This window comes from Pipistrellus hanaki (assembly GCF_964339955.1).
Source record: "Pipistrellus hanaki genome assembly, chromosome: 2".
Classification (NCBI taxonomy): domain Eukaryota; kingdom Metazoa; phylum Chordata; class Mammalia; order Chiroptera; family Vespertilionidae; genus Pipistrellus; species Pipistrellus hanaki.
This window is the reverse complement of record NC_140504.1, coordinates 175,245,664-175,271,169: the sequence shown is the minus strand read 5'-3', so window position 1 is coordinate 175,271,169 and position 25,506 is coordinate 175,245,664. Positions and strand designations below refer to the sequence as shown.

At 39.5% G+C, this 25,506-nt stretch overlaps 1 protein-coding gene across 1 annotated transcript in view; it reads left to right on the top strand.

Annotated features, from left to right (window-relative positions):
- RLF (RLF zinc finger) overlaps window positions 1–25,506 on the top strand; it is a 61,950-nt gene that overhangs the window by 13,345 nt on the left and 23,099 nt on the right. The window contains exons 2-5 of the mRNA XM_084874475.1: window positions 13,701–13,855; window positions 15,205–15,286; window positions 17,787–17,919; window positions 21,395–21,597. Of these exons, the coding sequence (XP_084730601.1) occupies window positions 13,701–13,855; window positions 15,205–15,286; window positions 17,787–17,919; window positions 21,395–21,597 (573 nt within the window). The remainder of the gene's footprint in view (window positions 1–13,700; window positions 13,856–15,204; window positions 15,287–17,786; window positions 17,920–21,394; window positions 21,598–25,506) is intronic.

Sequence of the window (25,506 nt, the reverse complement as noted above, 5' to 3'; positions counted from 1 at the left end):
AGATAGAGAGTTAGAAACATTGATGAAAGAGAATCATCGATCAGCTGCCACTTGCACACCCCCTACTGGGGATGTGCTTGCAACCAAGGTACATGCCTTTGACCGGAATCGAACCTAGGACCTTTCAGTCCACAGGCCGACGCTCTAGCCACTGAGCAAAACCGGTTTTGGACACTTTGAATATTTCTTGACATCTCTTTCTGGCCTGCATAGTTTCTGTTGAGAAATCAGCTGACATTCGTATGGGTACTCCCTTGTAGGTAACTAACTGTTTTTCTCTTGCTGCTTTCAAGATTCTCTCTTTGTCTTTTGCCCTTGGCATTTTAATTATGATGTGTCTTGGTGTGGTCCTCTTTGGATTCCTCTTATTTGGGGTTCTGTGTGCTTCCTGAATTTGTAAGTCTATTTCTTTCACCAGGTAGGGAAAGTTTTCTGTCATTATTTCTTCAAATAGGTTTTCAATATTTTGCTCTCTTTCTTCTGGCACTTCAAAAATTTGTATGTTGGTACGCTTAAAGTTGTCCCAGAGGCTCCTTACATTATCTTCATATTTTTTGAACCTTTTTTCTTTTTGTTTTTCTAGTTGGGTGTTTTTTGTTTCCTCATATTTTAGATCTTTGGTTTGACTCTTGGGGTACGTTGATCTACAGTTGAGTTTCTGTATATTCTTTGTGTATGCTTAATTTCTGACTGGTCCTTTTCCTTTTTTTTTTTTTTTTTTTGTATTCTCATTAAGGTCCTTGAAGGTCTCTTCAAGTTTCTCAGCGGTTTTTAGAAGATTCTTGAGTAACCTTATAAATGTGGTTTTGAACTCTATGTCATCCCATAGTTTGCTTTCCTCCATTTTTTTTCATTTGTGACATGTTTCTGTGTGTCTGCATTTTGGCTGCTTCCCTGTGTTGATGGAGAGGCTTTGTGTGGTAGGTGACTTATAGGGGCCAGTAGCTCAGCCTCCCCAATCACCTGAGGTGGATGATCTTGGTACATCCCTTTGTGAGCAGAGTGCAAAGTCTTGGTGTAGTTAAGCCTTGATTGCTGTTGGTACACTGGGGGGAATTGTCCTCCAGGCCAATTGGCTGTGGGGACCCGCTGTGTTTATAATGGAAGAACTGCTGCATTGGAGACATGCTTATGGTGCAGGCCTTGTTTCAGTGGGGCTTTGGTGCTCACTGAGTCTGCTCTTGAATGTATCACTTATGGATGTGAGGAGTTGAAATCTGGTGTCTCACACTGACCAGTAGGTGCACTGGCTTCTGGATCTCCAATGGGGTCAGCTACTGTGTGATGCCACCCTGCAGGAGCTACATGAGAACTACAGTCCTCTCCTCCCTGCTTGGGATTTGTAGATTATGGAGCTGTCTGAACCAGTTTGCAAGTTTGCGAGGTTAAGCGGCAGCGTGATAGTGAAGGCCATTCATATGCAAAAGCCACTGCTTGGAGCTTGTGTGTGTTTGTAGATTGTGTGGGGCAGGATCTCAGGGTGTCACTAGGCTAGGGCGTGGCAAACAGCAATGGCGGGCAGCAGTCCTGCACCTCCGACCATGTCCCCACATCTTGTGCCCCAGCGCAGCAAACAATTATTCCTCCGTGCAGCTCTGCAAGCAAGCCACCCTCATTTTCCAACCCAATAGCAGACAATCTAGCTTCTCCCCGAAGGAGTTTGGGTCCTGCATGTCTCCCCAGAAATTGCATTTCGGAGAAATCGGGATCTTGTCTCCCTTCTGGTGGAAGATAGCAATGCCCTCTGCCAGCCAGGATCCTCCGTCAGCCCGGATCGCGTGCGCCCCCGTACCTCAGCTTTTCAGCGTTTGTGCACTGAATGCTCTTTTCTCTTTCTGTCTAGTTGTAGAACTTCCACTCAGCCATCCCACCCATGCCTCTGGGTGATAGACATTTTGTCTTTTAGTTGTAGTTTTGAAATTGTTGTGCCCGGCAGCAGTTTAGGTATTTACCTACGCCACTATCTTCCCTTTCTGCATTGATTTCAAATTCTGTTGGTAGCACAGCCAGTGAGGCTCAGTGGTTGAGCGTGGACCCATGACCAGGAGGTCACGGCTCAATTCCTGGTCAGGGCACATGCCTAGGTTGTGGATTTGATCCCCAGTGTGGGTCATGCAGGAGACAGCATATCGATTATTTTCTCTCATCATTGATGTTTCTATCTCTCTCTACCTCTCTCTTCTTCTCTGAAATCAATAGAAATATATTTTAAAACAATTCTGAGGTAGTAAAACCTTCAACACTCTAAATTTTAAAAATAATTTTTAACTATAAAAGTGATGTTCAAGGCAAAATATAAAGATTTAAGGGAAAAGTAAAAGTTCCCTGCTATCCTCAATTCCTTTGTCACTCCCCAGAAGAGTTAACAGTCTCTGTGTATTCTTAAAGCTTAACCCTTTACACTCCGCTGTCCCCTCTCAGGGGACATTGCAGTTTATTAGTGATTACGGGGAATTGAGTTATTTCAACGCACTTTTCCGCCGCAAAGTAGTGTCGAGTAGCTGGTAGCCAATGTCCAGAATGGTTCGGAGTGCAAAGGGTTAAATATATGCTCTTCTGTAATTTACTTATAAATTTAATATATTTAGGATAATTTTTCTAGACCAGTACATGTTTAGTATGTAAATTTTTTCTATTTGGTTATCACAAATAATGTTTCAGTGAACATTCTTAAACATTAAGCATTGGTTATTTATATTGATAATATACATTTCTGAAATGAAATTTACTGGATTAGCCCTAACTGGTTTGCCTAAGTGGTTAAGGGTGTTGGTCCATGGACTGAAAGGTCTTGCATTCAATTCCATTCAAGGGCACATACCTTGCTTGCAAGCTTCATCCCCAGCCGCACATTATGTTCTTTGTCTTTCCCCCTTTTACTCTCTCTAATAATAATAATAATAATAATAATAAATTGGAAAAATTATCCTTGGGTGAGGATTAACAACAAAAATTTACTGGGTTAAAAGATTGTTTATTTTAAATGTTGATGGATACTGGCCTAAAAAGTTGAAAATGTACTTCCACCAATAGTGTTTGAGAGTCCCTGTTTCACTGTATCTTTGCCAATTAAACTCATCTCCAGCTGGACTATATCTCTGGTCTTATCAAACTTGTAAAATTTGCCAATCTTTTAGTTTAAAAAATCTTTATATAACTATATTAACTTTTGTATTTTAACAGAATTTGTGTATTTTTTCCATGTGTATTAGATATTTAAATTTTTTCCTGAGGGTTTTTTTTTTTTTTTTTTTAGATGTTTTTACTTTAAAAAATGTTAATAGTTAAAGGTCATTAAAATTTGATTGTGTCTAATTGTCAAGTATGACCATGTAATCTTGAGATTCTGTACTGCTTTGAGGTTGTCAATAAGCAGAACATAACATTTAGTTGCAGCCTAAGCTGAAGCCATTGGAATGTATGATATAATTTAGTGATTGATTGTTGTGAGAAATTTTTCAGTGTACTGATTTCCAACAAACTTTAATTGGCATATATATCTTATTTGTGCTATTAGAGAAATTATAGCTGAATAACTGGAAATAGTGCTTTCCATTAGCTAACTTTTTCTTATATTGTTATTTTTATGTTTTCAAATAAAGTGCCTCTGATTGGATGTATGACCTCTGGCCAAATTAGTTTGTTATTTGGGGCCTCAAATTGCCACTCTCCTTCAATCTATATATATAAAGGGCCAAGTGTCCGTCTGACCATCTGACTGGTAGCTATGACACACACTGACCACCAAGGGGCAGACACTCAATGTAGGAGCTGCCATGATGCGCACTGCACTAGCCATCTTCTATGTATATAAAAGCCCAGTGACTGTTAAGGTAGAACAACCAGTGGCTATGATGCGCACTGCGGCAGCCAACCTGCCTGATCCAGGCCCCGATCGCCCCCTTCCCACACACACACCCTCACCCCTGCCGGCCCAACCCAATCAGCCCCCAATAAGAGGGGAAGCTGAAGTGAAGAACACGGCGGGCAGTTTGGCCAGAGTTGCAGTGGCAGTGTACACTGCAGCCTCCCAAGCCCCAAGTCCTGGGGGGCAGGGGGGCAGGGGGGCAGCAGCAGGGGGTGCCAGCCAGACCAGCCACTGCACCTCCATCCCCTCAGCTGCCATCGCTGTGCCTGGGGACCGCCAGTCATGGCTGTGCCACCTACCTGATTCCCCAGAAGAGCTGCTGCTGCTGCTGGCTGGCCCCAGGTCCCAGTGGTTTGGGGACCTGGAAGAAGGGGAGGACAAAGCAGTGAAGTGAAAAGGGGAGAGACCTGGTGCCACAAGCAGAGGAGTCCAGCCGGGCCAGAGGCTGGGCGTGTGGCAACAGGGGAAGAGGGGGTAGTGGCATCCGGGAAGTGGGCTTGAATCCCGCCCGTTGCCATGGAAACTTCATTCACAGGTAAGGCACAGCCCCCAAAATGGAAAATGGCATCAGGGACCCGCATCCCCAGATTGTCCCCTCCCCGTAGCACCTCTGCACCTTCCTCACGATTTCCACTTTTAGCGCCAGTCTTCCCCCCCAGCCCCCACACACACCCTGCTTCGCCACAGGCGACTGTAAATGTTAGCGGATCTGTTGAAAACCTGAATTTAATTTTCCCAGAGACTTGGAAGAAAACAAAATACTGTTAATTCTTTTATTTAATGATCACCATTCTGGCTTTTAAAATGGTCCTCAGAGCAAATGGTAGCACCTGACACTGGAGTGCCTGTGGACAAGTTTCTTCCTTTTGCCAAGAGGTTGGGCTGTTAGGGGCCTCTTGACTGGTTGCCCCTAAACCCAGCTCTGTCCTGGGCAGAGAGGTGACCTTAACTGGCTCTTACCTGTTCCCTCCGTGAATTGCCACACCCTACTCCTTCATGGTCCATTATGCCATCCCGTGCCCGTGCCCACCCCCCCCACCCTCCGGCCCCGCGCGCACAGGAAACAGAAATCCCAGGGTGTGTGTGTCTAATTCAGGAGGGACAGCGTTGCCAGCTTTCTGGATGCAGAGAACACTGACTTGCAGGGAGCATTAAAACTTGCAACCCTTCAAGTGGCCAGCCTGGCTGTGGTGTTATAGGACTTGGGTGTGAGTGGGCAGGGTCAGCTTACCAGCAGTCTGGACTCTCCTGGGCTTTTGAAAATTGCCTTGGGTTCAGCCTCCCTTTGTCTGACTCACCTACTTCCAAACCAGAGCGCTCATGTGCCCAGGAGGACCAGGGGGTCTGAGGCATCCTGGCTCAGGGTTGTGGGAGGCACATTTGGCGAGAAGCCGCTGGCCTGGTAGTGCTGTTCTTTGTGCTCTGAGAAGGCTTTGTTGTGATGGAATGGGAGTGTGTAGTTTGGGAGATGTAGCTTTCCAAGGCCTGAGGTGGTGGGTGCTCCCAGCAGAGGGGAAAGGCAGTGGGACTGGCCTTCTTGGCAGCTGATTTAGAGGAACCCCTTCCTTAAGCCACCGCCTCTTACTGGTCTTGTGGTGTGGCCTTAGGCAACTTGAACTCTGCTCCATACAAGATTTGAGCTAAGAGAAGGAGGCTTGGGGAATGCATTGAATAAAATGGCAACATTCTGAAGGGAGGAGAAAAAGGGACCATCTTACAAGAAAAAAAAGAAAAAAGAAAAAAAAAGACAAATCTGAAAAACCCATTTGTCCTGTTATTTTTTAAAAAAATGTTTTATTGATTTTTACAGAAAGGAAGGGAGAGGGATAGAGAGTCAGACTGTCGGGCCCGATCTATATAGGCCAGGCCTAGCAACCCCACGTGCTGGAGGAACCCTGCTCACTCTGCAGATGCCCTGCAAGCCCCTGAGCCGCCCAGGTGCAGCCAGCCAGCCAGGGGCCTCAGGAGTTTGGTTCCAAGGTGTATCTGGCCTGCCTCACCCAGTCCTGCCCCGTCAGCTACCTTCTAATTAATTTCCTTTCAATGTGCATGAATCTGTGCACTGGGCCTCTAGTTTAAAAATAAATGGCACCATGGATCTGGCGCCGAGAAACCAAGTGGGACACAGGTCCCACCACCACCCCGGAATGACACCAAATCGCAGCCAATGCTGCCAAGACCCCATGACACAAAATCTAGCCTCCAGCCCAGAAATGGTTGCTGTGCGCTCTGGGTAATGACGTCACAGAGCAACACCCAGCTTCCTTTCCCTAGCAACTAGCCTCCCTGCAGTATCTTCAGCCCAAGAACACAAGTGGAAACATTTTACATTTTAAACAAATGTCTGTGAAGCATTTTCCCATGCCTTATCTCATTTGATCCTCACAGAAGTCCCAGAGTAAGTAAATAGGAGACTCAGTGGAATCCTAGTTTTTTTTCGTTAGCCGGAAAACAGAGATTTAGAAAGCTTAGAAACTTGATCCGACTGAAAAGAAGTAAGAAACGGTGAACCTTGAAAATGACTTCAGGTTTCCTCACTGCACAGAATATAGTCAAACACTGCTGCAGTTAAATGTTTTACCCTTTGTTCTCCCTGCATGATCTACAATAATAATCTGCTTTGTGTTGATATTTACTGCTGTGTTGCTGACAGTTACCTGAAAGACAAGTTAGGGTGCTACACTGAGCTGGAAAAAGTCTAGCTAAATTATAAAGCAGGTCTAATTAAGCAAATTTATTCTGTGTCCATAATAGCTTAAGTTGACTCATACATGTGTGATACATATAAAGCTCTTGCTGGTGCCAATCACACATGTGTGCTTTGATCTATTATTGTCGATTGTGAATTTGGTTGACTCTTCTATTATATAGAAAGGGCGAATAGCAATATTAAAATATTTATTCTAGTTAATTTCCTTTCAGTATGCACAAATCCGTGCACCAGGTCACTAGTATTATATAATTTCATTGAAAAACTCTCACTAAGGATTATTTTCTTTTTAAAAAAATATTGATTGATTCAAAGAGGAAGGGAGAAGGAGAGAGAGATGGAAACATCAATGATGAGAGAGAATCATTAATCAGCTGCCTCCTGCACACCCCCTACTGGGGATCAAGCCTGCAACCCAGGCATGTGCCCTTGGTCGGAATCGAACCTGAGACCCTTTAGTCAGCAGGCTGACACTATCCACTGACCCAAAGCAGTTAGGGCAAGGACTATTTTCTAAGTCACCTTGTGCATTCTAAAGGGATGAGATTTTTGAAAACTCATTTAAATAAAAAGATTAATGTTATATCCTGTCCCCTGGTGGGTTGTTATTTACTCCTGGAGGATAAGCACCCATCCCAATGGGAAACCATTCCACTAATTTGAACTGAGGTTGTTTGTTACATTAATTGTTATGCTCACTATCCTTACTTGGCTTTTACCTGCATAGTGAAATCTTACTTTCACTGTTTAAAGAACTTGGTAAAAGAAAATCTAGAGCACATTGTCTCAAAGTTTTAACAGTAAATGTGGATAAGACATTACATTTGGTCAGTCTCATGTTTTATTATCTTAAGAAATGGAGAACATATGCAGTAGAAAGTAGATTTGAAATTAGGAGATTTCACTTTAAATGCTCATTCCAACACTCTTTTGACCTTAAACTTTGCCTCAGATCAATATTCATGTCTATAAAATTTGGGGTAGTAGAAAGCTACCTCAATTTGGATCAAATGGAACAGTGTAGCACTACCCTTAGACTAGCTTTTGGTGGCAGAGATATACAATTTTGTTTATTTCCTTTCTATACTGAATATTGTTTTAAGTGTTTCATGTACAGCAGCTTTTCTCCATTTTTCCTGTCTATGTACAGCCCATTGAAGGAAAAGGTTTCCAGAGCACTTGCTAGCCTAGTGCTAGATTCAGAGAGCCTATGATGAGCTTTGTAGATTGGAAGTATAATTTACAGTGAATTTCTGTTATATTGAAGCAATATGTATGTCTTTTGGGATTTATAGTATGTATATGGGTTTGATCTGTTGCAACCAACAGATCATTTTATATAAAATATTTTGTATTCATTTGGCTATTAATTTTAACTTGGTTTATTGTTGGGAATTTAAAGGATATATGATTGAAATATACATATATCAAAAATTATTTGGCCGAAACCGGTTTGGCTCAGTGGATAGAGCGTCAGCCTGCGGACTGAAGAGTCCCAGGTTCAATTCTGGTCAAGGGCATGTACATTGGTTGCGGGCACATTCCCGGTGAGGGGTGTGCAGAAGGCAGCTGGTCAGTGATTCTCTCTCATCAGTGTTTCTGACTATCCCTCTCCCTTCCTCTCTGTGAAAAATCAATAAAATATATATTTTTAAAATTATTTGAATTTGTAACACATTGTCTTTGAGTCCCTGGGGAAAATATGACTGGCCATCCTATATAATAAAAGGCTAATATGCATATTGCCCTCTTGACTGTGAGTTTGACCAGGGGGTGGGGTTGGCCCACCAACTGCCTGTGGCCCCTTCCCCTGGCTGGCCCCACCCCTACTCAGCCCCACCTCACTCCCACCCCAATTGGGGCAAGCCAACCAGACCCCACCTGTGCACAAATTTGTGCACTGGGTCTCCAGTGTGTTCATGAAATCATAGAATCTTTTGTTTAGGGGAAGGATTATGAAGGTTATCTAGCCCATTATCTTTCTAGCTTATAACTTTACAGGGGAAAATTCCCTCTTATTCTAGGATGTTAGCTGAGTATCAGAATAGGCTATAATTTCAATAAAGTTCTGAACTTTGACATACCTATTTGCCATCAACCAAAATTCAAGACTAGCTAAAACCGGTTTGGCTCAATGGATAGAGCGTCAGCCTGTAGACTGAAAGGTCCCAGGTTTGATTCTGGTCAAGGGCATGTACCTTGGTTGCGGGCACATCCGCAGTGGGGGGGGGTGCAAGAGGCAGCTGATCGATGATTCTCTCTCATCAATGTTTCTAACTCTCTATCCCTCTCTCTTCCTCTCTAAAAAATCAATAAAATATATTTTTTTAAAAAAAGAAAAAAAAACAAAATTCAAGACTAGTATATCATTGTGACTTACCCTTCTAAAATGTTCAGTAAGCATTTTCCTTTTTAAATTTCTACAGTTTGGTCAACATGTTGCTTTCCTCCTTTTAGAGTTTAAATGAAGCATTGAGAATTTCAAATCAAATCTACTTGGGCTTATTTCTCGCTAATAAGATGTATATCTAAAAAACTGTCTCAAATATTAGGGTCGGGGTGAAACACAAACTTAAAAGTTAGTATATCCTTTAATAATAGTGCTAAGCATCAAAAGCAAGTAATGACAGAATACTTGCTATGTGCTACTCAGTATACTGAGTTCTGGTCTACAGTGATGAAAAACAGATGTGGTTCTTGTCCTTTGTGACTTTATTATCTAGTGAAGATAAACATTAAAGTTTTTCATATTCCATTTACTTATACGATAGAGCAGTAGTCAGGGTTTGATGATCATGTATATTTATCCACCTTTCAACTAGGTAACAGGAGCATAAGTAAAACAATTCCCAAAGCCTAACTATTGCCTACTTTTTAAGTCTAATAAATTGATTTGAATAAGCAACATTATTGCTCTTTGCCACTTGATATAGATTATAAAGACATTTTCTTTTCTTTTTAAATATATTTTTATTGATTTTAGAGAGGAATGAAGAGGGAGAGAGAGGTAGAAACATCATTGATGTCAGAGAATCATTAATTGGCTGCCTGCTACAAGCCCCACACTGGGGATCCAGTCCATAACTTAGGCATGTGCCCTGACTGGGGATTGAACCATGACCTCCTGGTTCATAGGCTCACCCATTGAGCCATGCTGGCCGAGCTATAAAGACATCATTTCCCTGCCACTTTTCTGTAATCACCTCATTGGTATTGGTTGCCAGTCTAAAAGTTTGAAGCAAGTATGTGATAAAGAAGGGAATACCCTACAGATTTAAGGGAGAGTAGGAATGGTAGGCATCTATTTTGGGCTGGGTGAGGACTTTTATAAGATACTAGAGGCCCAGTGCACAAAATCGTGCATAGGGGAGGGTCCCTCAGCCCAGCCTGCACCCTCTCCAAGCTGGGACTCCTCGGGGGATGTCCAACTGCCCTGCGGGATGGAGCCTTAAACAAGCAGTCGGACATCCCCCCCTCTCAATCTAGGACTGCTGGTTACTAACTGCTTGCTTGCCTGCCTGATCGCCCCTAACTGCCTCTGCCCCCTGTTGGCCTGGTGCCCCTAACTGCCCCCCTGCTGGCCTGATCACCCCTAACCACCTCTGTCTCTGCCCCAGTCTAACCCACAGTCTGGCCTCCCTCTGCTGGAGGTGACCTGGATGATCAGGGGAAGGTGCTGCCCCATAACCCTGTTCTGCCAATGGTGGCCACCATGGCTGCCTGAACCTTGGGCGGCTTTGTCCGGAAGATGCTTTTATTAGTATAGATTTTGGGTTTGGAAATTCCAAAAAATAAGTACCCTTTGGACATCCCATAGCCATAAAACATTTGAGCTCAGGAGATTTTTGCCAAGAATTAGAAAGCCTTTGTCTATGTATGTAGGACATATGCACTAAATTTGGGTTATATGGGAGTGGAATTCAATGGAACCACAGGTGTGATCTTTCACTTCTTTATTGCATACAAAACTTTAAAGTGGTATTTTGTGTGGGTTTTACTTTTGTGAATTTCAGTATTTTTTTTAAGAAGATGTGTAGGAAACTATATTATCTCATTTTATGAAGCAATGATGCCTAAGAAAAGTTTCTCTTTTGTTAATACTCACCTGAGGGTATTTTTTTCCTTTGCTTTTAAGAGAGAGAGGAAGGTGGGGAGGGTGAGAAACATTAGGGTCAGGGAGTGAAACACAACTTAGGTATGTGCTCTTGACTGGGAATTGAACCTGAGACCCTTTGCTGCACTGACTGGCTCTAACCTTTTAGCACACTGGCCAGGGCATAGAAAAGGTTTTGAAAGACAATTCTTTTTCTCTTTTTAAAAAAATATATGTTATTGATTTTTTACAGAGAGGAAGAGAGAGGGATAGAGAGTTAGAAACATCGATGAGAGAGAGTCACCAATCAGCTGCCTCTTGCACACCCCCTACTGGGGATGTGCCCGCAACCAAGGTACATGCCCTTTGACCGGAATCGAACCTGGGACCTTTCAGTCCACAGGCAGATGCTCTATTCACTGAGTCAAACCGGTTTCAGCTAGTTTTTAAATTTTATTTGTACATCTTAATACAATGTGTAGTATTTTGTCTTTCAGCATTAAGTGATGGTACTGTATGTATTCTTCTGAAGTTTTTAAAAATTTAACATGTTTCTAAATTTTTATATTGGTATGTTTAGCTTTGGTACATTCACTGGTGTGCAGTATTTTATTATGCAAATATGTCACAGTTCATTTGTGCACTCTTTTAATGACAGATTTAGAAGCATTTATATTAACATGGTGGACATCTTTAAAAATATGTTGATACATGGTGTAAGAATTTCTTTAGATTATATGCTTACAGTGGAATTGATGGGTTCATAAAATTGGTCTATTATCAACTATAATAAATACTAAGTTATTCTTCAAAGTATTTGCAAAAATTTATGCAGTTATCAGTGTATGAACATTACTATTGTCCCAAAATACTTGCCAATGTTAGATGTAGTCAGTTTAATTTTAGCCATTCTGGCCGGTAGGCTGTGGTATCTCATTGTAGTCCTGTCTTTGTTTTTGTTTACTTATGAGAAGCTGTTTATCTTTTTAGTGAATACTTATTGTTATTAAGGTTTCCTCTCCTATAAATTGTCATTATTCGTGCTTATTTTTCGATTGTTTCTGGGTCAGAAGATAGATTGGTGACAAGTGTTCTAAATGCAAAGGTGGGCTGTGGAAAGGCCCACCTCACCTCTGCGCACTCGGCCTTTCTCTTTGCATACTTTGGCTAGCAGTTGGTTAATTTGCATGTGTGGTTCTAACTGTCATGTTGTGTTGACTCATTCTGAAAGTTCTATGAGGATAAGTCCTCATGTCTTTCCCCAGCACCTAGCACTGTATGTACAGTAGGCTATCAGTAATTTTTGTCACCCTACCCTGTTTGGTTCAGTGGATAGAGCATTGGCCTGTGGACCAAAGGACCTCAGGTTCGATTCTGCTCAAGGACATGTATTATACCTTGGTTGCTGGCCCCAGCCCTGGTTAGGGCATGTGTAGGAGGCAACCAATAGATGTGTTTCTCTCACATTGATATTTCTGTCTTTCCCTATCTCTTCCACTCTCTCTAAAAATCAATGGAAAATATCTTCGGGTGAGGATTTTTAAAAAAAACATATTTTTATTGATTTCAGAGAGTAAGGAAGAGGGAGAGAGAGAAATAAACATCAATGATGAGAGAGAATCATTGATTAGATGCCTTCTGCACACCCCCTATTGGGGATCAAGCCCACAACCCAGGTATGTGCCCTTGACCTGAATTGAACCAGGACCCTTCATTCCACAGGCTGACGCTCTATCCACTGAGCCAAATTGGCTAGGGCTTTGGGTAAGGATTTAAAAAATAAAAATAAAACATTTCTATGGGTATTTAAAAATATAAATATTTGTCAAATGAATAAAATGGTGAATGTATTCAGCAAGCATTTAGTGAGATTTGAGAATGTCCTCTAGGGATGGAGGAGTGTTAGGCCTACAAAGATTGATAAGATACAATATCTGATCAGCCTCAAGGAGCAAAAATCTGGTACTGGTTATGAATTTGTAAAGCTTTCTGGTTTTTAGATAACCAATGCATACATTAAATAATTTGCTGGTTTAAAACAGAATTTCCTTCTAACATACATTTAATTTCTGAAGAGTAATTTTTGTGACATCTTACCTATGTAACAGATAAGCACATATTTTGGGTTTCTTCTCTCTACTCATTTAGCTGAAGAATATTGTTATGGGGTAAGTTTTATGATCTTGTTATTTAGGTGTTGTTTTTTTTTCATATTTTATTAAAATTTGGAATTTGGCCCTGGCTAGTGTGGCTTAGTTGGTTGGGTGTCATTCAAGCACTGAAAGATTGTTGGTTTGATTTCTTGTCAGGACACATGCCTGGGTTTTGGACTTGATCCCCATTAGGGGGTGTGCAGGAGGCAGCCAATTAGTGCTTCGTTCTCTCATGGATGTTTCTCTCTCTCTCTCTCTCCCTCTCTCTCTCTCTCTCTCCCTCTCTTCTCCTTTCCCCCCTCATTAAAAATCAATTAATATATACACATATGTATTTTTGAATCCTCACTTGAGGAAATTTTTCCATTAATTTTTAGAGAGAGTGGAAGAAGAGAGAGGGAAAGACAGAGAGAAATATCAATGTGAGAGAAACACATCAATTGGTTGCCTCCTGTACGAGCCCTGACCAGATCCTGGGCCAGGCTGGGGAGGAGTCTGCAACCAAGGTACCAAAGTACATGCCCTTGCCTGGAATTGAACACAGGACCCTTTGGTATGCGGGCCAATGCTTTATCCACTGAGCCAAACTGGCTAGGGCTAGAGATGGTAACTTTAGACCTCTAGAGAGCACCACTATAGCATTTTATGGCTCTACTCAGTGATTTATTTTCCTGTCAAAAGATCAATTCTGCCTTTTCTTTAACTCAGCAAAAACAATTCATTAGTGGTGAAAATAGAATCCTCTAAACAAGCCAAAGTCTGTAAAGGCAAATACAAGGTGGGTGAGTATTAGAAAAAAGGGAACAAAGAGAATCAAAGACAATTTGTTTCATTGTTTTTATTTTTTAAATAATTAAAATTTTTATTTTATTTTAGACCCTATTGCAATATGCAAGCAACAAGAATGCATCAGAACATGTGGTATATCTTCTGGAGGTATATCGACTTGCTATCCAAAGCTTTGCCAGTGCACGCCCGTATTTAACTACTGAATGTGAAGATGTCCTATTAGTGCTTGGCAGATTAGTACTGTAAGTTTAAGAACTTAAATCACTCTTAAAACTAAGTACTCTTGGTTGTAATGTTTGCCTGACTTCTGGTTCCTATGGCATCATGTTATTCAAAGCACCATTGGAGTCATATCTTTGCATGAAATTTTGTTTGCTCTGAGCCTTCATACTCTGGTTCCCAGGAGATAAGTACAAGCCAAGCAACGTAATCCAATTGCCTCCAGTCTCTTTTCCTGCTCAGGCTTAAAATCCAAGAATGATAGATTTTCTCTGTTCTCAGGTGTAGGTCAGTTTAAGTGACAGTGTGTCTGTGAAAACTGTTTTGGTCTTACAGGGACACTTTGGAGAAAGAGAAAAACATTATGAAATTCTGCAATTCACTTGTATTATTAGTACTAAGAATTTTACTCGCAGAAAATATCATTGTGTACAATATGAGATTACCACTCTAAGAATCCATGACAGTTCAGCTGCTGTTTTAATAGCTGGCTGTCTAGTCTCAGACAAAATTACACCTCTAGTGTAATTTTCAACTGCAAGCTGAAAAAAATACAGCAGCTCTTTTGTTCTTATCTGGGGAATCACCGAGGTTCAGCTTACAGATTGTTTGTTGGGATAACTTCTTGTCTGGGTGATCCATTTTATTTTTCTCTGGCGTCACCCTATTTTCTTTCCTTTTCTCCAAAACCTTTAATACTGTACCTTTAATGGAACACAAACATTCCTGGTATTAGAATCTCATTATTACTTACTAATCCCCAAAGGGCAAAGCAACATTCCACAAGGTTTTAGAGAGGTGTTGGCTTATTGGTGTTTTGATTTGATCTTTATTCAGAGTATTATGTATTCCCTTTTTAAAATTCTCCATTTTTTCTGGGTATTTTAGTGTAGAAAGAAGAAAACTTTTTTTCCTTGCTTGACTTATTAGAGGTAAAGAATGACCTTGCTAACTTCCTGCTTATGCAAGTGACAAGAACCTAAATAGATGATAGACATATATTTATCACTTTATCAACTGAATTGACAGGAGCATGAGCTCCTGTTTTTATTTTCTGTAATCAGAATGTTTCCTGTGGGCACCTCTCCTCCCCCATACACCCCAATTAACTAAATAAAACTGCTTGGTATATGATTAATAAAAAATGTATATTCTTACTAAATATATTAAAGTAACAATGTAACTATGAAGTATACTGTTCTTTTTTCTTTTTTTTAAAGTTGAAAAGCCAATGTGACAATATTGAAGAAAATTTTTAAAGAATAAAAAAATAAATTTAAAAGTCTAAACAAATATATATTCTGTACCAAAGTCATTCTGTGTTTGACTATGACTATAGCCACTTTTATATCCTGACTTATGTATGTTGTAGGAGTTGTTTTGAATTGCTGCTTTCAGTGTCTGAAAGTGAACTGCCTCATGAAGTCTGGGTACTCTTTCTTCAGTCTCTACAGGTGAGTTGAATTGGGTTCAAAAAAGGTCTCTGTTTAGGTATACAAGATACCTAATTAATTTCTCTCAGCAAACTACTGTATTTTTCCGGTGTATAAGACGACTTTTGAAACGAAAAAAAGTCAACTGAAAATCGGGGGCAAAAGACCAAAATTGCACAAAAATTACCTGCAGATTTTGACGGCAAAGTAAGTCTTTTCTTTGAAGTGGGGGGTAGTCGTATACAGCGAATATAGGCCTAAACCTATGTTTTAACTGTAAAATTAGGGGGTCGTCTTATACGCCAGAAAATATGGTAATTTAGAAACTTAGAACAAAACAACTTAATTATATATTGGTATTAAATTTGTAAAATGAGAGACCTTTCAGGTAAAGGAGTTGTGTTAAAAAATGATATTTTTTTTGTTTTGTTTTTGTTAGCCTTTACATAGCTTAGAAATCAACAAAGAAGTTTTCGTTATTCAAAACAAACAGTTTTAGGCAGGATAAAACTATTAAAAATGTAAAATTATGTATGGTTATAAGGCAGTAGTATTTGGATCATTCATAATAATACAATATAGCAATTTCCTCCTAACACTAAAGGGATTATGTCAAGCATTAGAAGTCAAAATAATAATAAATTCTATTCATGCTTTTTACTTACAGGAGAGCTACATTGGCTCTGAAATTGGCTTATCAGCTTTCTAAGGATGAGCAGATCAGAAGGTAGCAAGGTGGGGAGGGGGAGAGGAGAGTAAGAAGAAAAGCAACTGCACTGCTAGCAACAGGAGGCAAATTTGCTTATTACTGTTAGAGAAAGAAAAACTATTTTTTAAAAATAGACATAAGTAATAATAGTTATCATTGATTTCTAGTCACTAATTATGTGCCAAACACTGTTCTCTGCATGTTTTGCATCTTTTTCTTTTTTAAAAAAAATTTTTTTTTATTGATTTCACAGAGGAAGGGAGAAGGAGAGAGAGAGAAGCATCAATGATGAGAGAGAATCATTGATTGGCTGCCTCTTGTACGCCCCACACTGGGGATTGAGCCCACAACCCAGGCATGTGCCCTTGACCAGAATTGAACCTGGGATCCTTCTTTCCACTGAGCCAAACTGGCTAGGGCTTGTATCTTTTTCTTAATCCTCATCTAAAGATATTTTTTCCATTGATTTTTTTTTTCTTTTTTTTTAAGAAAGAGTGGAGGGTAAGAAGGAGGAGGCGTGAGAAAGAGAGAAACATTGATGAAAGAGGGACACATTGATTGATTGCCTCCCACACATGCTCTGACTGTGGGCGGGGATTGAGCCTGCAACCGAGATACTTGCCCTTGATGGGGAATTGAATTTGAGACTAGGGCTAACACTCTAACCACTGAGCAACCGGTCAGGGCTGTTTTATATCTTTTACTCAAATTATAAACTTCGTAGTCACTTGATTCTCCATTTACAAATGGGGAGACAGGCATAGAGATGGATTTTTTAATAAACAAAAATTTGTTCCTATATTTTGTAACTTATTTGAAACTTAATAATTTTATCATTAATTGAGGTTTCCCAGATCCAGTGTCAGTAGGGGGTATGGTTTCCACATCAGCAAGCAATTCTTGTGCTCCCGCAGTGTGTCAGGGAATTAATTGAACTGAATTGTGACACTGTCTACCCAGAGAAGAGAGCATCAGATTCTCCTCCTCCCTGCCACACACTTCAGATACCAGCCACAAAACCTAGTTGTTACCTGGACTTCTGACTGACTGCCTTGGGGTCGATTAAATTGTTAGAGCGGATCACAGAACTTAGAGAAACATTTTCTTTATTAGATCACCAGTTTATCATGAAAGGATATAACTCAGGAATAGCCAGATGGAATACATAGGGCAATGTACATAGGAAGGGACATGGAGCTTCTGTGCTCAGGAACTGTGGATGAAGACCAGCTGTCTTATAAATCACAATATTGCAATCATGGACATACGTCTAGGATTATATTCACAGATTTCCCTTTCTGATAACTTCCTGAGATTCTGTTGTGTGATTGCACCATAAATTATTTGATTAAGCCCTGACAGGTTTGGCTCAGTGGATAGAGCGTCGGCCTGTGGATTCAGGGGTCCCAGGTTTGATTCCGGTCAAGGGCATGTACCTTGGATTCGGGGACATCCCTAGTAGGTAGTGCGCAGGAAGCAGCTGATTGATGTTTCTAGCTCTCTGTCCCTCTCCCTTCCTCTCTGTAAAGAATCAATAAAATATATATATTTTTAAATTATCTGATTAAATCTCTTTGCTATTTGTTATAAGTAGTGCTAGAGTGAACATCTTGTGCTAGTATTTTTGTACCAAAGATTTCCAGATGTCCACTAGGATATATGTATGAGTGAGGGCTCATAAAGCTTTGAGTATAGTTTCCCACCCCCAAAATATATAGGTCCTTTTATAGACATTCATCTATATTTAAAAGGCAAAACTGCTGTCTATATTGCTTATTAGCTTATTTTCGGGATGTGCTGTTTTTGTTTTAGGAGTCACATGATGCATTATTGGAATTTGGAAATAATAACCTACAAATACTGGTTCATGTTACCAAGGAAGGGGTGTGGAAAAATCCAGTTCTTCTTAAAATTTTATCTCAACAGCCAGTAGAAACAGAAGAAGGTAAGTCTTAAAGCATACCGACTATACTGAAGGAGTTAGTTCTAAGAGAATTAAAATTGATATGTGGGTTAAAATTTTGTGAATTTTACCTGATGTTTATACACAGTCATTCTATTCTCCTTGGAATAGTAAAAACTATTAGCATTTAATGTTTTGGGTTTTTGTTTTTGTTTTAATCCTCATTCGAGGACATGCTTATCGAGAAGGAGGGCAGAGGGAAGGAGACTTCAATTGGTTGCCTTCCATACATGTCCCAAGTGGGGATCGAACCTACAACTTTTTGGTACACAGTATGATGTCCCACAAACTGAGCCACCTGGGCCAGAGAACATTTAATGTTTTGCCTAAGGATTCTTTCATTTTTAAGTAGTGTTTTAAGTTCTTTGTACATTTTTTTTTTAAAGATTTTAAATAGACTTTTAGAGAGGAAGAGGGAGAGAGAAAAGACACACACATCTATACGAGTGCAATCCATCAGCTGCCTACTGTATGTCCCCCACTGGGGATTGAATCCCAACTGGAGCATGTGCCCTGACGGAATTGGACTGGCAACTCCCAGTGCCTGGGACGACTCCCAGTCAACTAGGCCACACCGGCCAGGGCTCTTTCGCACTTACTTTAAAATGTTTCATTGAGGAACAATGTTCAGACAAAGTTCCTGAGGTAGAAATGAATAATCTGCTTCTAACTTTGGAGTAGAGCTTAATATTTGTACACTGTAAATCTTTCTTATTATGCTTAAAGAGAAATGTAAGTGTGGTGAAAGATGTAAATATGGGAATTTAGAAGAGTGTGGGTTGTATAGATTACATGCCTGTTTTCAGTGTGGGATTTGTGAAACTGGTAGGGCAGATGAATAGAGCAGAAAAGGAGCTAGGGCTGACAGGTGTGGCAGAAGATAATATGGGTGAATTAGATTGGAAAGAGTTTTCATTTTATTTTTTTAAATATATTTTATTGATTTTTTTTACAGAGAGGAAGAGAGAGGGATAGAGAGTTAGAAACATCGATCAGCTGCCTCTTGCACACCCCCTACTGGGGATGTGCCCGCAGCCAAGATACATGCCCTTGACCGGAATCGAACCTGGGACCTTTCAGTCCGCAGGCCGATGCTCTATCCACTGAGCCAAACCGGTTTCGGCTTGGAGAGAGTTTTTAAAAAGAATTGCTAGGACACAACGCCTAACTTGATTTCCCTGAGTAAAGGAGTTGGGAAGGAAGAATAATGCCAGAATTTCATTTCTGTATGATTGAGAAAGTACCATTACTAAAAATAGGAGTAACAAATTAGGAACTATCGATATTTGGGAGATATGATTGTGAGTTCTTTTGTGCTATTTAGTGCCTGTGGAACTAAGCTGGAAAAGTCCAAGTGAAAGTGATCTGTTTTCTGTCCATGTTTTTTGACCTTTACTACACATTAGACATCTGTGGAATTTAAAACCAAAACACACACCCATGCCTGAAGGCCAGGCTCCATCTGCTAAATCAAAATCTCTAGAATTGAAGCTCTGGCATCCAGACCTTTTTGAAATGCTACAGGGAATGGGCATCTCCCACCTATGAGTGGTGGGAGTATAAATTGTATAAACTCTGGAAATCAATTTGTCAGCAAGGTCCAGCTTTAGGAATTTTTTTCCCATAGACATATTCATCCATGGTTGGAATAGCCTATGTACAGGACAGTAAATTATAGCACTATTGATGTTTGTCAAAGATTGGAAACAACTTGGAAGTGTATCGGTGGGGGATTGGTTAAATTATTATAGTATACCCACACAGTGGAATACTATTCAGTTGTTAAAAGTATTGAGGTAGCTCAATGTGCAGTGATGCTAGAATGATGTGTATGATATATTAAATGGGAATCTTAGGTACTCGGAATATTTTTGGAAATATAAACAAGACATTGGAAATGGTTATTGTTTCTCGGGGAAGGAAACTATGGGACTGGCTTCAGAGTAGAAAGAAGACAGCTCTTAACTACACCTTTTTGTATGCCTTTTGAGTTTTGTGTCATACATATATGGAATTAAACCCCAAAAAGGAGAATTTTGAAAACTTTTGATCCTGATACATAGTTAAGATTGGGCCAGTGGTTTATCTCCCTTCCTCTTCTGGTTTATTGTTAATATTAATGATTTCTACCCCGTTTGTGACCTATAGACATAGTACCATGGATATCACCTGAGAGGCTTATTAGAAATCAGAATCTCAAGTCCCATTCCAGATCTACTGAATTAGAATCTGTATTTTAACAAAATTCCCCAGATGATTCAGAAGGCACTTTGAGGTTTGAGGAACACTATTAAATCAGTTTGCTCATTCATCACTTGTCTTACTTTTTAAAAATATGTTTTTAATCATTTCATACAGAGGAAGGGAGGGAAGATATAGAAACATCAGTGATGAGAATCATTGATCGTCTGCCTCCTGCATGCCCCCTACTGGGAATTGAGCTTGCAACCTAGGCATGTTGACCTCCTGGTTCATCCTTTGACACTTAACCACTGAACCACATGGGTGGGGCACCACTTGTCTTGATATGCAATATTCCCACCTCTATTCTTTAAATGTAAGATGATGCCACACACTTGTAGAGAATCTGCTGTTCATAAATTGAGGGCTTGTCAGAATACTGTGCAGATCAGTAGTCGGATGCTTCATATTCAGTATTGCTCAGCAGCATTTTCCAAAGTGTGTACTGAACCAGGAACATATTTACATTGTACTAATAATATATGTAAAAGGGTTCTCTGGTCAAATCAGTTTGGGAAACATTGGATTAGATCAAAGTGGACAGTTTTCTTTATTGTAGGACTGTTCAGAGATTTGACCAAGGAATCCTTTTTTTTTCTAGGACTATCTCTCAGGTCTTTTGGTCGGTGGAACACACTTTGAGAAATGCCTGGTTTAGAGGAAAGAGCACCACTGGCTTTGGAATTTTTGGCAAGTTACCTAATTTCTCTGAATATTAATTTTCCTAACCTTAAACTGGGGATGATAATACTTGCCTTGGTGGTGGTGTGAGGATTAAATGAGAGGTATATAAAAACACTCAGCTAAAAACTTGGTTACCTCATAATTATAAGTTGTAGTTGTTAATATTACATTGGTTACTTGTTTCTTTTTCTTGCACTTATGCTTATAATTCATTTCACTATTTCTGATTATCAGAAAGTGAGGAAAGAAGGCAAATAATTAATTTTGATAAAGTGTTAGTAGCTTTATTAAAAGGTTTGGTGTTCCAAATAAAACTGCTAAGTAATGTGGGAAGCATTAACAAAATGCTTTTTATTTTACTCTGCTCTATTAAATGAGTATTGAGACTAGATTCAACTTCCTAGTTCTATCAACTGAATTTTTTTATTCATTAAAAACAAATGAACAACATTGAAAGCTATCAAACTTTCATCATAACCTTGATATTTCATGTGGTATATTATAAAAATGTTTTATTTTTCCGTTTTTCTAGTCAATAAGTTGATTGCTGAAGAAGGACCTTTCTTTCTGCAAATGCGAATAAAACATTTGTTGAAATCTAACTGCATCCCTCAGGCTACTGCCTTATCGAAACTGTGTGCAGAATCTAAAGAAATTTCAAATGTGTCAACTTTTCAGCAAGCCTATATCACATGCTTATGTTCCAGTCTCCCTAATGAAGATGCTATTAAGGAGGTGAGTAAAGCAAATAACTGCTGTTGCCATTCAGATTTACTATGAATTTTAGAAGAATTTGGTAAATGCTACATGGCAGGATAAAAACCAAGACGTCCCCCTCCCCAACTACTGGAAAGTACTATTTTGTTTGGTTTTTTATTTGAAAATTACTGTTTTACTTGTATATTTAAATGTTCAACAGACTAAATATAAAGTTATGTCATAGGTAGATTTCAAAAGTAGGTCATTAAAGAATATGTAGATGTTTGTGTTTGAGTAATGCGTTTGCTTTGAAATCTTTAAATGTGAAAGCTGTTTTTTCTTAAAGTAATTTTTTTCTATGTTTGAGAAATGCAGGAATTATTAATACTGACATCAAAGAAGAATCTAAAGAGAATGACATATTTAGTTTAAATTACTTTATACATTAACTATAAGCAGAGAAATGTAGGACTTTAGAACCCATGAATACATTTTGAATAAGGATTAAGTGGACAAATGGGATACCATTGAAAATAAGTGATTGAGTCTTTTTTAAAACTATTTTATCAGTCATATTGCATTCTTTTTTTAAAAACATGAATCATTATTTTCCTTAGAAAAGTTAAAATTAGTTTTCTCTAATAGTTTTTGATAAGTTATACAGAGAAAAATGAGGAATTCCTAGGCTGTAATTCATCATCTGTCTTTACTTCTCTTACTTGCCATTCAAATCTGACATAGGGATTCTCATTTTACATCTACACTACCTTTCTTATTTATGAAGGAACACCATGGATCTGGATCTATGGTGTAGTAATTCTTAAACTTTTATGACAATTTAAACTATAAGTACCTATTCTACCTTCCAAATGGAACTCTCCTTTCTCTTTTCACCTCACTCCCTTTAGTATAAAGCAAGCATGTCAAGCTTAAAGTCTAACATGGGCTAAATAAGGCTTATGTTTATGTGGGCTGCAAAAAAGCAAAGGCTTCAGTTTTCATGGAAATGTAGGTTTATTGGGATGATAAATACAAAGGGCTGAAATAAATGAGCAATCGTTAACATAAAATAATAAAACATTTTAATAAAAATTAGTATTTTTTTCTTGAACATTAACTTACCAGACATTAATGACTGCACAAATAAGCATAAAACAAATAAATCTATTTTTCTTGTTCTCTAAAAGCGAAATATTTCCTGTTGCGCACACCAAACAAGTGAGTCCAAGACTAATGACATGGCAGTCGGCTGTTAAAATATTCGCTGCTAGTATTAGTGGAGAGACATGGTGCGCCTGCATGTAAGGTGCGTAAGGGAAATGAATGCAACACGATTATATTAGTCTTTAGTGAACGTTGTCGTTCATTATTAATAACTATGTATAACAGGATATTGTAAAAATTAAATTACGAAATTTTTATTAAAATGTTCCTTATATACCAGTATATTGTTTGGGCTGCAAAAATATTCGTTATATATTCGTTGTGAGCCATATGTGGGCCGTGAGTTTGACATGCTTGATATAAAGATTTCATCAGGACCAATAATTTATCCTGTCACCTTGTCACTCTCCCTCATCCTCAACATGCTCTCACTTCCCTCCTTACTTCACTTTTCCATAGTCAGTCAGTTATCATTCTCTTGCATACACCTTCAATTCCTCTGCTGGTCTCTCCCTTATCTGTACTTATTTGACTAACCAGTATCCTGAGTCCCTGAATTTCCACCAATTCCTTTTTTTAAAAATTTTAAAATTGATTTCAGAAAGGAAGGAAGAGGGAGGGAGAGAGAGAACATAAACGATGAAAGAGAATCTTTTATTGACTCCCTCCTGCACACTCCCCACTGGGAATTGAGCCTACAACCCAGGCAAATGCCCTTTGTCCAGAATCAAACCCAGAACACCACGGTCTGCAGGCCAACACTCTTTTTAAAAAATAAATATTTTAGCCAAAACCTGTTTGGCTCAGTGGATGGAGCGTCGGTCTGAGGACTGAAGGGTCTTGGGTTCGATTCTGGTCAGGGGCGTGTGCATTGGTTGCGGGCACATCCCAGTGAGGGATGTGCAGGAGGCAGCTGATAAATATATCTCTCTCATTGGTGTTTCTGGCTCTCTGTCCCTCTCCCTTCCTCTCTGTAAAAAATCAATAAAATATATTTTAAAAATAAATATTTTATTGATTTTTATAGAGAGATAGGGAGAGGGATAGAAAATTGGAAACATCGATGAGAGAAACATCCATCAGCTGCCTCCTGCACGCCCCTCTATTGGGATCAAGCTTGCAACCCAAGTACATGCTCTTGACTGGAATCGAACCCAAGACCCTTCTTCAGTCCGAGTGGGCCAACGCTCTATCCACTGAGCCAAACCGCTAGGGCCAGCCAACACTCTTATCCACTTTATCCACTGAGCCAAAGCGGCTGGGGCTCCGCCAACTCTTTATCTTAATTTGTATCAGTGATGCCAAACTTGTGTGGAGAAACATCTGCCAACTAAGTTTTACTTTATTATTATTTTTTAAATAAATCTTTATTGTTCAGATTATTACAAATGTGTTCTTCTCTCCCCCCCTCTCAATTGCTCCCCTACACCAGGTTCCCACCACACTCTCTGTCCTTTCCCCATCACCATTGTCCTCATCCATAGGTGCACAGTTTTTGTTCAGGCTCTTCCTGCACCCCCACTCCCCTTTTCCCCAAGAATCGTCAGTCCACTCTCCTTCTATACCTCTGATTCTATTATATTCCAATTAACATTGTTCATCAGGTTTTTTAATTCCCTTGGTTTTTAGATTCACTTGCTGATAGTTACATATTTGTTGTTCATAATTTTTATCTTTGTCTTCTTCCTCTTCCTAAACAACCCCCTTCAGCAATTCATATAATTCTGGTTTGGCGGTGATGAATTCATTTAGCTTTTTTTTATTTGTGAAGCTCTTTATCTGGCCTTCGATTCTGAGTGATAGCTTTGCTGGGTAGAGTATTTTTGGCTGTAAGTTCTTGTTATTCATCACCTTGAATGTTTCTTGCCATCCCGTCTGGCCTGCATGGTTTCTGTTGAGAAATCAGCTGACAATTGTATAAGTGCTCTTTTATAGGTAACTACCTGCTTTTCTCTTGCTGCTTTTAATATTCTCTCTTTGGCTTTTGCTCTTAGAATTTTAATTATGATGTGTCTTGGTGTGGTCCTCCTTGGATTTCTTTTGTTTGGGGTTTTGTGCGCTTCCTGAAGTTGTAAGTCTAATTTCTTTCACCAGGTGGGGGAAGTTTTCTGTCACTATTTCTTCCAGTATTCTTTTGGTATCTTGCTCTCTCTCTTCTTCTGGGACCCCCATAATTCTGATGTTGGTTCGCTTGAAATTGTCCCAGAGGTTTCTTACACTATCTTCAACTTTCTGGATTCTCTTATCTTCTCGCTTCTGCAGAGGAGTGTCCTCTGGCTCTTTGTGTTCTAAATCTTTGTCTTGATTCTTGCAATCTTCCATTCTGTTTTTAGGACTCTCTGTAATATTTTTCATTTCAGACAATGCTTTCTTCATTTCTAGTTGATCCCTTATTATTTCTAGTTGCTCCCTTTTCATATCTTCATAGGTCTCATTTATTTTATCAGCCTTTTTAAGGATATTCTCAAATAACCTTATAACTGTAGTTTTGAACTCAATGTCCAATCTTTTCTTTTCCTCCATCTCCTTCCTTTGTGTCCTTCCTCTTGTCTGCATTTTAGTTGTTTCCCTGATTTGATGGAATAGTTTTGTGTGCTACTGTGTTTCCCCAAAAATAAGACATTCTCCGAAAATAAGACCTACTTTCAGGTTTCCTTCTGAGTGAAATATAAGGCATCCCCCCGAAAATAAGCCTCCCCCCCCCCCCCAGGCTGAACATGAGAGATTTGGTCTACTGATTCTGAAAGAAATGGAGTCACAAGAAATTCACCAGGAAATTCA